Source organism: Castanea sativa, chromosome 1, assembly GCF_040712315.1.
Source record: "Castanea sativa cultivar Marrone di Chiusa Pesio chromosome 1, ASM4071231v1".
Classification (NCBI taxonomy): domain Eukaryota; kingdom Viridiplantae; phylum Streptophyta; class Magnoliopsida; order Fagales; family Fagaceae; genus Castanea; species Castanea sativa.
This window is the reverse complement of record NC_134013.1, coordinates 19,846,172-19,859,707: the sequence shown is the minus strand read 5'-3', so window position 1 is coordinate 19,859,707 and position 13,536 is coordinate 19,846,172. Positions and strand designations below refer to the sequence as shown.

Genomic DNA, 13,536 nt, shown 5'->3' with positions numbered 1-13,536 from the left:
AAATTCAGATATGAAGTGGGTAGGTGTACACCTCCAAATGAAGCAGTTTCAAACCCAAAAGATAAGGTTGAATCTCATGAAAATGTTAGTGCTACGATAGGATGAAGTCATAATTTATCTTAAAAGTATACATACATGATTTACATCAAAAGTCAGCCCATGTGGCTGCTTCCTTCTCAAGTAACCTAATTATAATATGGATCTCCTAAAAAAAATTTACACCGTAGATATTTTAACACCTATACCACTCCTTGACTTGCTTAAAAACATTTGCATTACTCTTATGGCTAGTGCATGAGTTAAAAGTACATGTGAAACTAACCTTAATCAAGATTCAATCTTAATCAAGGCTCAAAATCTATTATATGATTCTACCATAATTTATTAGATCTAACCTTATTTCAAATGCGAACAAAAAAAATCATAATCCTACTTGTAGTGAAATTTTAACCTTATATTTATTTAAGATTTAGTATTCCATCTATAAATACTGTTTAATGGGCTTGTTGTAAAGCACAAAGCTTAATACTAAAGTTGCAGCCATTAATTAAATACTTTTCATTGTAGATGTAAGGCTTTGAAACCAAACCACATTAAATCATTGATTTCCTATATTGTTTCTCTTTTTCTTTCTATCTATCTTCTCTTTATTTTCTTTCTTGAAGATCTTATCTTGATTTCAAAGCTACATATCATATTTTTTAACATAGTATCAAAGTTATGTTTTATCTTTTTTATTATGGTATCTGAGCTAAGTTTCTGTGGCTTCCATTAATTTATATCTTTCATCATTAAATTCAGATTCCTTGTTTCACCATTGCTAGCAATCGCTTTTTAGGCTCATCCTAGTTTATTCTTTATTGTGGAAAAATTTAAGGTTCTTTTTTTCACCATCACTACTTGCCACTTTATATGGTCATCTTAATCTATTCCTGGATATTATTATCTTGACAACTTCATATATATATATATATATATATATATATATATATATATGTGTGTGTGTGTGTGTGTGTGTGTGTGTCATTCTCATATCTAATCTCTTTTGACATGAGGATCTTGGCGATTTCAAATACATTTAATGGGCATGCACATTTTTATTTTACATCTAGTCTTTGACTCTCCTCCTTGTCACACAACAACAACCATCTTGGATGAGTATCATAGACTACCTTAATTAGTAGCCTCCTCTATTGGCTTTGTTTTTGGTTACACATCTCTATAATCTTCAAATCACACTAAAACTTAAATTTTAAGATAATCTTTTGAATATATATATAAATTTTATGACTCATATCTCTAATTTCTAATGTTTATTTTGTTTGTACTTTTTTGCCCAAAAGTAAAGAGTTTGGCTGAAATAGCATAAAATTTCGTACTTTTGAAACAAAAAATTAAGAATACATAAATAAATATTATGAGCCCAAAAATAAAAAGGTAACTTACAAAAAAATCAATTTAAGGCCCAATTAGTCCAAAATGAACCAAATAAACAAAAGTGAACCAAATGGACTGATTTGGGCTAAAGTGGACTAAATGTTCAGAAGTAAAGCAAAGTAGACTGAATGGACCAAATTGGACAGAATGGAATGAGGTGGACCGGCTTAGACTAAAGTGGACCGAATAGGCAAAAGTAGAGCTAAGTAGACTGAATATACCATATTGGACAAAATAGACCGAAGTGGACCAAAATAACAAAATTGGACACAACTGGACCCAATTGACCGAAATGCTACACTAATGTGACTCAAAAGCAGTGTAGCAATAATAAATGCTACGATTTAGTTTTAGATATTATATAGATGGGTATCGATGATCACACACTTATTATTGAACCCTTACTATGCACACACTATCTCATGAATTGAAATCATATTTTTAAAACACAATTTCAAAAGGAGGGGGTAATAAAATTTTCCCTATACATGTAGTGATTTTTTCACTATTGCACAAATAAGGTGTGAAAAAGTCGGAAATCGGAATGTGTATAACATTACTCGTCTATAAATCCTATTCAATTCCCTTGAAATATCACTTTCCCAAAAACAGACAATGACAATTACTATGCGTACCTCATATATTGGAATTAGTAGTATTTAGGTAGGCTCTCGTGTCCACGTTAAATAATTCCAGTTAGGCCTTCTAGACTCTCGATTGTACATTTAGCCGCATGTGCTTGATATTTTCCCCGTCCAGCATTCCTAATGTCCCCAAGATTAAGTTCAAACTTCAAACGTTAACAAGAAAAGTTTTAAACATAACCCCAAAACACAACCCTCCAAACAAAACAGCTATGCAACGTAAATTTCAATGCTACTATATTTTTTTCCTAGCTCTAAATCCCAAACCATGGCTAGCCTAAAATTCACATTCCTTCAAATTCTTGTGATCTTTTACACAATCATCAAACATTGTGAGTAAAACTCAACAGCAATGCCCCCAAAAATTCCAGCTCCTCATCATAATTCCCCAGTACCTACTTCATCATCCTATCATTTGGGTTCAGGTCCTAAACAAGAACCCACTTCTCCTTCCTATCATTTGGGTCTAGGTCCTATACAAGAACCCACTTCTCATTCCTATCATCTGGGTCCATGTACTAAACAAGAACTCACTTCACCTTCCTATCATCTGGGTCCAGATCCTAAACAAGAACTCACTTCTCCTTCCTATCATCCAAGTCCAGGTCCTAGACACGAACCCACTTCACCATCCTATCATCTTGGTCCAGGTCCTAAACAAGTACCCACTTCTCCTTCCTATCATCCCGGTCTAGGTCCTAAACAAGAACTCATTTCTCCTTCCTATCATTCGCATCTAAGTCCTAAACAAGAACCAACTTCTCCTTCCTATCATCCTGGTCTAGGTCCTAAACAAGAGCGCACTTCTCCTTCTTCACCAAACATGCCCTGCCCACAAGCACCTGCTCCAAAATCCAGCCCTTTGAAGCTTGTATCACCAACACCAAGCCTAGTTCCCTATCCATTTAAATGGATCAAAGCTGCCTATTGGCCATCATCTGATTCATTCCCGGTATCCTCCATTGATACCTCATACTTCACCCATATTTACTATGCATTCCTCTTACTTGACTCAACTACATATAAACTCAATGTGACCCAATTTGACCAAATAAAGATCCCCCAGTTCATTGGTACACTCCATGCCAAAACCCCACTTGTCAAAACCTTATTATCCATAGGAGGAGGTGCTAGTGATCCAACTGTGTTCTCTAAAATGGTTAGTAGTGATGCCACACGTACAAGTTTCATCAAATCTACTATTAAGGTAGCTAGAAATTATGGGTTTGATGGTGTTGATCTTGATTGGGAATTCCCTGTAAATGACATAGACATGTTCAAACTTGGCTTGTTATACAAGCAATGGCATGAAGCCCTAGTCAATGAAGCTTTGATTTGTGAAAAATCACGCCTACTTTTAACTTCTGTTGTATATTTTGCTTCAAAATTTATTTTTGGTGAGCCTCAACCATATTCATACCCAATTCAGGCTATACGTAAATACCTAGATTGAGTTAGTCCATTGTGTTTTGATTATCATGGAAAGTGGGATAAGTTAAGTGGGGAGCATTCAGCACTATACGATCCTAAGAGTAATATTAGTACATATTTTGGAATCAGGTCGTGGATCCAAGCCGGTGTACCATCTCATAAACTTGTTATGGGGCTACCTTTGTATGGGAAGACATGGAAGCTCCAAGACCCGAAAGTTAATGGTATTGGAGCACCCGCAATAGGAGTGGGGCCCGGAGTTGATGGTGTGTTGGATTATTATCAAATTCTTGATTTCAACTATAAGAATAAATCTACCATTATATTTGACACTGAAACTATGTCGTATTATTCCTATGTGGGAGACTCTTGGATCGGGTCTGATGATGTCGGGTTTGGTTTGCACGGTCTTGGAAGTTGGGTGGATATTTCTTTTGGGCCCTTGGCAAGGATAAGGATTGGGCCATCACAAGACAAGGTAAACTTGTTTTGAAATGACTAATTTTTTTTTCATTCATTTATTTCCACAAGTTTAATTAAGAAAATGCTAAAGATACAATTATACCACATAATATTCCATACTAAATCTAGTAATGAATATGATTAATGGATTTCAATAACATAAAGGGACATGTTCTTAGTTTGTAAAAGTTATGTAATAGAATGTGTATTATCCATAAAATTACTCATTTAATTGGTTAAGAAATTTGAGTAGCATTTGTAAATGCCATCACACCCAGGAGAATGTAATTTATGAACAACTTTGTTACTGTTGTAGTTTTGATTTATTGAAACTAATATGTTTGTCTTTAATTGTTTGGTAGCTTCGAGTGCATGGGGGAATTGATGATTGATCGATATCAAGAGAAAAATATGTGCTTTGAAGTCAATCAGCAAAATTTCTTGATGATCGATCGATCTCGAGAGAAAAATAATGTGTTTTGAAGACAGTTAGTAAAATTTCTTGATGTTGTTCGGAAAAATAATAATTCTCACTTTTTAGAAACTTTAACCAGAAATTTAGGCATATATTCATAAATTTGAGGAGCATATATTGTTGAACCATTTAATATGGGTCATGCCTGGGGTGTTTGTTTCTTATGTTACTTCATTTTATTGACCTTTTTTATTTGGATGAATTGACTCTCTCATACTGGAAACTACTTGAGTTAATTTGTTCTCCATCAACAAGAAAATAGTGGAATAGAAACATTGTTCCGTCCCATTATCCATTGAGGTTTAACTCGCCATCAATTACTTAAATATCTCTTGTCGATGTTTCGATAAATTTTAGGTTTAAATGGTCTATTAAGTCTTCAAACCAAGCAATTCTTTAATTATTCATTTCACCGATGTAAGAAGTAAAAATTACCTATAAATCAAGTGACACTACTAGAAAATTATTGTGGTCATGGCGGAGATGGCAAGAACTTAGCGGAGGAAACTAGAAGAAGCAAATACAATTGTTGTCACATTTTAGTTTTGAGTAATACTAAGATAACTTTTGCCACAACTTACTCACGCGGCAAGTTGTAAGTGATGGAGTTGTGAACCCACATGGACTCACCACTTTTATCTCACCACTTATAACTTGCCATGTGAGTAAATTATAGCAAAAATTGTAATAAAAATTGTGGCCCTAACATTTTCTTTTAGTTTTATAATATAGTCGTCCAGCTAGCTTGTCCACTTTTAAATCAAAATTCTTCACACAGAAATCATAAAATATATTTGTTGAAATTCCACAATGACAGACCGTAACATTCCTATGAATATGTTCTTGGAGTACTTTCTCAAAAACTCACCTGAGAGTAGTAAATAAACCGAGTCAGGTTGAGTACTGAAAATTCAAAATATTTTATTTAATTTTATTTAGAACATGAGTCAAGCTTGGTCTTATTAACAAACAATATTATATGTTTATAAATTTTTTCTTTTTTTTCCATGAACTACGTGATTAACTCATTCTTTTTTCATATATAGTAAAATTATAACTAAATTTTTTTATTCTTTCACAAATCTATATATGTTAATAATTAAATTATATTATTTGAGTTACTTGGACAAAATGATTCTCGTTTATGATTTTATAAAATTTATAATTACCAATCTTGTATTTATAACACTTATATATTTACTACAAATGAACTATTTATATTATCAATAAACTACAAATAATAATTTGATACGATAAAAACTTATTTGCAAACTTACGCCATCTAATCTCAAGTCTACATTTTAAACAAGTATGCGTATATAAACATTTGATATTATATATATTTAAATCGAACCTTGTATTTATGAGAATGTTCGCAAATACATTATTATGTGTGAACTTGCTTTGTTTGCTAAACAAACAAAAATAAACACATGTGAATAAAGGAGTCTAAGTAATGTCTATTCACAAGAGACACCTCACAAGCATTTATACCTGTGGAGTGACCACCACACCAAAGAAGCGCAGTAGTCATAAGTATCTTTTCATTGTTTATAAATATTCAATCATATTTAGTTTTTTACAATTTTTTCACCTTCAAGAGAAATTCACGGAATTCTCCAAACTTGCTAAGTACAGAATTCTTAATTAGTTGCTTGACAACAAAACTTGAGATGTTTGGCCTGTAACCTTTTAGGCAAAATTTGCTAAATAGTACAATTTCGGAAAAATTTTAGGCAGATGGCATGCGTTCAAAGTTAATTAGTTAGTTGGACTCTTTTTGAAAGTCGATTTTAAGAAACTCGATTTCTAGGCAAAATCAACGCATCTTCCAGCAAATAAATAAGTCTGACGTGAAAAAAAAAAAAGCCATGTGGAAGTCGAGTTTACTGAACTCGACTTCTCTTAAAAGTCGAGTATAGCGAACTCGACTTCAAGCTTAGGTTAAAAAAAATATCTTGGGGGGTAAAAAGGGGAATCTGAGTTTAATAAAATCGATTTTGAGAGAATCCAACTCAACCAGCAGGTTCGTTCTCTCTCTCTCTCTCTCTCTCTCTCTCATGCGATTTCTTTCTCTTTATTTATTGGCTGAAGTGAAATGGGTTTTGATTTGCTTTTTAGGTTTTGTGATTTGGAGATTTGGGTTTCATTTGATTTGGGTTTAGTTTTTATTTGTTTTTGTGTTTTTGTTTCGGGCATTACTCATGTTGCTGAAGCTAGCAGGTAATTGCTCTCAGTCTCAAATATCAAATTTTTGAAAATAATTTCAGCAGTCTTTGAATTTGTGCTTGGTTTGTTGTGTTGAACATTTTCTTAGGCATTGTTTAGGTCTAGTAGTTATTTGCTTGATTCTGTAGCTGAATTTTCTTTTAATTGAATCACTTGATGGAATTGCTGTGTTAATGTGGTTGTGCATGTGCTATGGAATGTCGATTTAATTTAATATAGGTTTATTTGTGTGATAATAGCCTGGATTGTTTGGATTGGATTAGCTCATATGAGTGTGTATGAGTTGCATATATTGAGGTCAAGATTTGGGATAGAGGCCAATTACTGCTCCTGTGAGAGTTGCAATGTTGCAGTGAGTAGCAATATTATTGCAGTCAAAGGAGTTGGTGAAGAATGCAAAAATGAACACGATCAAAATCAGGCTGATGGCTTATTATAGCAAAAATGAACATGATCAGAATAAAGGTGTTAATTAGAGCTGAGTGTTCAGTGGTTTTACATACCAATCCATGTAGGTCTGATATGAGGCTTTGTCATTGCTGTTACATGTCATTTAACTGGAACTGGACGTTGACATTGTATCATTAATTCGCTGGCCCAACTGTGGTCAATAGTTTGGTTAGCTGAATTTGTGATATTGTGTTGTTAATGCTAAAACAACTGATTTTATAAAAATCTTGTTATAAATGAAGATGATATAGTAGTTGGAAGTGTATTTTAGGCTTTGGAAGCTTGCGTTTGAGTCCTGGGATCAATCTTTTAATTTTAGGAGCTTGAATCATTCTAGTATCAATCTTTTAGTTTCATAATCATCAGTCATCCAATATGAATAGGTTGGAAATTACTATACCGGACCAACTAAAAACCCGCAGTTTGGTTGGTTTTAACTTTTAAATTTTTACTGCTTCTATTGTTATTTTGGTCCACAGCATGACATGGTCTCACTTTTGAACCAGGCCACCAATTACCAATGCCTCCAGTCTAGCTGGTCCATAGATGATAGCTATGGCTTTTACTGCCTAAATTTATGAGTACAGATTGTAGAGGGGCATGGAACCACTTATTTACCAACATAAAATTAGCTGAACATTTAATCTCTTTATTCAATGTCACTAACCAATATTGCACATTACACAAACCTATTATTTATAGCTGATATGACACACAAACATTTTGCAGCATGACGGTAGATCTTAGACCCATTGATCATAGTGTTTTGACGGACCCATTTCCGGAATTGTACTGTTTGGCAAATTTTTGCCAACCTTTTAGCAAATCCAATCAAGTGGGGACAAATACCATCTTAGAAAAATTGACTTCTTCACGGCTCTAAACTTGCTTCAATTCATTCTTCTTCCATCGTTCCCCTTGATTTCCCAACCCAGATTGCAAGAATCAATTTGATCGTCACTGCATATTTTTTAAAATATACAGAATCATAGGCTTGTCATCACTATCGTTTGGAGCTGAAAGGAAATCAAATATAACACGAGTTAAAGAGTTTTAATAATGTAATAGCCTGTACGCATTCAATAATCAATTATCATCACAAAAATAAATAATTAATTATATATGTACAGCAAAATACACGTATATGTTTTACTCGATTAATTAATATTATTAAGCTAATGCCTTAGATTTAATTAGAGGCACTGTCTGTCGGTTTTGGTTAACAAAATAAATACATAAATAAATTAAAGAATATTATAAATTACACAGGACAAAAGTATATTCTTGACCTATTGAGAGTCATCACTGTCGTCGCCCCCATGCACTTGAAGCTGTAACCAATCAAAAACTAAACACGAGTTAGTCTTGTAACACCATTGTGAGCTCTACAAATAATATATGTAGTATACTTAATAAGTACTGTATTATGCTCATGCAGGGGATTAAATTAAATAGGTTCATCTGGGGCCATTCTGACCTAAAGGTACGGTTTGCTTTTATTAAATCAACATGATATGCTAAGTTTATATATTTCTAATTAAATTTTAGCCAATCTTTTATCACTGATCGGTGAGAATTGAACTCATATTGTGTCTACTCCATTGTGATGGTAATTTACCAATAAAATCATGTACAATTCAGACAAAATTTTTTGTTACTATTTTCCTTACATAGGCTTAAACTATTTAGCAGTCAAGAGTTTTGTAATTCAGTAACTTCACCAGCTCTTTATTATTAAAAGAATTAGAATTCGAATACCCTCTTTTTCATTGTTGTAACTATGGATTTCTTATTTAAAAAAAAAACTATTTTGCCAAGTTCTAAATTTGTTTTCCCCTTAATTAGAGTTCTATAAGTTTTACCTTTTCGTGAGATAATGCAATCCTTGTCCATGCCCAAAGCCCATAAAAATATCCACCCAAGCCTTGGTAATGAGCGAACCGGATCTTCAAACTTACCGAATCCACATCATTGTACCTGATCCAAGAGTCTCCCGAATAAGAATAATAGGATCCAAATTGGGTGTCATATACATTAGTTGCACTATTCTTACTGTTAAATTCAAGAATTTCAAAGTATGCCATAGTGCCATTTCTTGGCCCAACACCCACTGCAGGTGCTTGAATTCCATTGATACTCGGATCCTGGAACTTCCATGTCCGAGCATATAAGGGTAGACCCATAACTAACTTTTGGGGCGAGACACCCGCTTCGATCCATGACCCGATTCTATAACTAGTGCTAGTATTTCTTTTTGGATCATGTGATGCACAATGTGATCTAGTGACATCGTTCCATGACCCATGAAAATCAAAACAGATTGGACTAACCCAATCCATGAATTTACAAATTGCGTGGATATGATCTTGGCTCTCCAAAGATCGTAAATTTCAATGCATAATATACCGCAGAACTGAGTAGGAAACGTGGTTTGCCACTTAACTTGGCTTCATTCACTAGGGCTTTTTGCCATTCCTTGAATAGCAAGGCAAGGTTTGACATGTCAACTTTGTTAGTTGGGAATTCCCAATCTAGGTCAAGACCATTGAAACTGAATTTTCGAGCTACTTTAATGCTTAAATTTATAAAAATAGCACATGTTTTCTTGTTACTAACCATTTTTGAGAACACTATTGGGTCATTATTGGCTCCTCCTATGGCTAGTAAAGTTTGGAAGTGTGAGTTTTTGAAACAAGGTGCAATCATGAACTCTTTGATCTTTATTCTATCTAAAAAGGCAATGTGTAGCTTGTATGTGCTCAGTTTAGGTAAGAGGAAGGTGTAAGTGCACAATTGCACCTGGACCCAAAGACAACTATGGGCTCAGGCCCAATGAGCCTTAAACAATGAAATTTATAGAGTGTGGATCTGAAATCTAGTTAGGGATACTGAAAACTTAATAGACAGGCTAAGGTGTAAAAATACTTGCGAATAGTAAATGATTATTGCAAAGGAGCCTCCTCGGACATAAGCCGAGGACAATTTCTGTATTATTTCTCTTTCTCCCTTGAAGGTTACAATTTTTAGTTCCTTTTCTGATGACTGATTGATCCCTTTTTCTTTGGCCTCCCCCCTCCTTAAATACTTTTTCTCTTGGTGCTTTATCCACGTGTTGCACAAATCTTCTCCTCTCTCCCTGACACCACCTTCTTCAAGTGTTCTAAATAGTAGCCAGAAGGTTCAGTTCCACTGTTCAGGGGTCACTTCCCCATTAATGCGGCCAGGGAGGTAGGTGCAAGATCTTTAATGTGGAGGTGGCAGCATTTTTCTAAGATATTTCTCTAACACCGGTCCATCTAGAGGGTACAGGGATCCCCCTTTTAACCAACAGTCTTTCTGGAACTCTGCCTTGATCTTTCTAGCAAATCTCCGAGTCCTCCCGGGTCTATCCGAGGAGAAATTCATCCTCGGATGTATCCTCGGACCCTAGGCGTATGGGCCGATTTGCAGTACTAACAGGCTTTTAATCAAGAATGGATTGGCCTTCTTGTCAGAGCCCAAAGGCCCAAATACCTGCTCGGGTCCTTTTACTCCCCACAGAAGGCATAGTAAATGTAAGTGAAGAATGAGGTATTGATGAGAGATGTTGGAAATTCATCATCTGATGACCAATATGTCGCTTTGATTCCTCTTGATGAAGGCATTGCAGGAGAGATTGACATGCAATTTTTCATACTAGAAATGATTATAAGAACTATAAGTGACATGATTTTTAGGCTATGCAATGGCATTGTGGGATTGTGAGCTAAGGAAGAGTTCAATGGCTTGGGTTCACTTTGGGATGTGCATTTATAGGTTGGGTTCACTATGTTGCATATTGTTGGAATGCTTTGGCGTTTTGAAGGTAGTTTCTCCAACTTTTATAGTAGAAATATAGAATATGGTGTGGGACATATAGAAGAAAAGAGATCAAATACATGCTTTTTTGGGGGCTAGAATGCTTCAACATCACAAACATAAAATATTAGCCACTAGGAATATATATATATATATATATATATATATATATATATATATATATATATATATATATATTAAAATTGTATTAATTAATTGAATTTGCATTACTTCCTCTGTCTATGTAAGGGTCATATTTCTAATTTAAGGACTACTATAGTTGCTCACAAGAAATGACCAAGTCTTCTAATTAAGTTCTAATGTGAATTATTTTTCTTTTATAAAATATTACGATGGTGGATTGATGATCCAAACTAATGACATCTTCAAATCATAGATAATCGTATTCTTTTTCCCTCTATATACATATAAGAGTTTCATTTACCACCGCAAGGGTGTGGCTTGCTAGTAGGAGTTCACTTGATGAGTTCAAGCGATAGCTCTAGCAAAGTCCTGGTGGTACACATAGTATTACTTATTTCTGTCACGTGGCGTAGGGTCAATAAATCCACACCAAATACCCCACTTTCTTATTCAGCCAAAAAATAAGAGTTTTGTAAGTGCACAATTGCACCTGGACCCAAAGACAACTGTGAGCTCAGGTCCAATGAGCCTTAAACAATGAAATTTATAGAGTGTGGATCTGAAATCTAGTTAGGGGTACTAGAAACTTAATAAACAAGCTAAGGTGTAAAAAAACTTGCGAATAGTAAATGATTATTGCAAAGGAGCTTCCTCGGACATAAGCCGAGGACAATTTCTGTATTATTTCTCTTTCTTCCTTGAAGGTTACAATTCTTAGTTTCTTCCTTGGTCCCTAATCCCCCTCCCTCTTTGGCCTTCCCCCTCCTTAAATACTTCTTCTCTTAGTACTTTATCCACGTGTTGCACAAATCTTATCCCTCCCCTGACACCACCTTCTTCAAGTGTTTAAATAATAACCAGAAGTTTCAGTTCTACTGTTCAGGTGTCACTTCCCCATTAATGTGGCTAGGGAGGTAAGTGCAGCATCTTTAATGTGGAGGTGGCAGCCTTTTCCTAAGATATTTCTCTAACACCAGTGCATCTAGAGGGTACAGGGATCCCCTTCTTAACCAACGGTCTTTCCGGAACTCTGCCTTGATCTTTCTAGCGTATCTTCAAATCCTCCCGGGTCTATCCGAGGAGAGATTTATCCTCGGACACATCCTCGAACCCTCGGCGTATGGGCCGATTTGCAATTCTAACGGCCTTTTAATCAAGAACGAATTGGTCCTTCTTGTCAGAGCCCAAAGGCCCAAATGCCTACTCGAGTCCTTTTACTCCCCACAAGTTTCATTTGAGTTTTTTTTTTTTTTTTATATGCATGTTATGTTTTGACAAAAGTATTATTGAATCTTGAATTAAGTGACTCTATATTTAGATTTTTTTTAAATTGAAGTAGTGACTTTTGTTTATAATATTTAATTTCGCTAGGGTTGAGCTTTATAACTTTTATCACATAATCTTTTAATTATTTTTACACAAAGGGTCATGCCATTGGCGCACAATTTCTATGACGCGGGGAAATGTAGAATTTAGTATCTTCCTAAGTACACTCATCATGACCCTATCAAGAAGCAGCCAAGGTTGTTACGACTCTAGGTAAAAGCTAATAACAATAACAATGTATTGGATTAATTGCCAGCAGGGTGTACGAAAGAACACAGATTTGAAGAGTTTAACCACTTAAATAGCAGGAATTGCCATCAATATTGGATCATGTTAACGGTACTCTTAAGGCAACTGTGGGGAGTAAAATGACCCAAGTAGGCATTTTGGGCCTTTGGGCACTAACAAGGAGGGTCAATCTGTTCTTGATTAAAAGCCTGTTAATACTGCAAATCGGCCCATACGCCGAGGGTCCGAGGATACATCCGATGATGAGTTTCTCCTCAAATAGACCCAGGAGGACTCGGAGACTCGCTAGAATGATCAAGACAGAGTTCCAAAAAGACTGTTGGTTAAAGGGGGGATCCTTGTACCCTTTAGAGGCACCAGTGTTAGAGAAATATCTTAGGAAAAGGCTGCTACCTCCACATTAAAGACCCTGCACCCACCTCCCAAGCTACATTAATGGGGAAGTGACCCCTGAACAGTAGAATTGAACCTTCTGGTTACTATTTAAAACACTTGAAGAAGGTGGTGTCAGAGGGGGAAGGGAAGATTTGGGCAACACGTGGATAAAGCACCAAGAGAAGAAGTATTTAAAAGGGGTAGAGGCCAAAGAGGAGGGGGATCGACCAATTACTAAGGAAGAAACTAAGAATTGTAACCTTCAAGAAAGAAAGAGAAATAATACAGAAATTGTCTTCGGCTTACGTCCAAGAAAGCTGTTTTGCAATAATCATTTACCATTTGCAATCATTATTGTACCTTAGCCTGTTCAATAAGTTCCCCACATCCTTAAACTAGATTTCGGATCCACTCTCTATAAATTTCATTGTTTAAGGCTCATTGGGCCTGAGCCCACGGTTGTCTTCGGGTCCAGGT

General features: G+C 35.3%; 1 protein-coding gene and 1 pseudogene across 1 annotated transcript; one reads left to right on the top strand and one right to left on the bottom strand.

Annotated features, from left to right (window-relative positions):
• The first annotated feature begins 2,433 nt into the window (after positions 1–2,433).
• On the top strand, positions 2,434–7,117 carry LOC142622086 (class V chitinase CHIT5a-like; annotated as a pseudogene).
• A 1,300-nt stretch (positions 7,118–8,417) lies between these two features.
• Positions 8,418–9,747, bottom strand: LOC142622077 (class V chitinase CHIT5a-like). The gene is made up of 3 exons (XM_075795510.1): positions 9,535–9,747; positions 8,991–9,272; positions 8,418–8,459 (listed from the first exon to the last, which is right to left on the bottom strand). The coding sequence occupies exons 1-3, from the start codon at positions 9,745–9,747 to the stop codon at positions 8,418–8,420; spliced, it is 537 nt and encodes a 178-aa protein (XP_075651625.1).
• Positions 9,748–13,536: the final 3,789 nt, after the last annotated feature.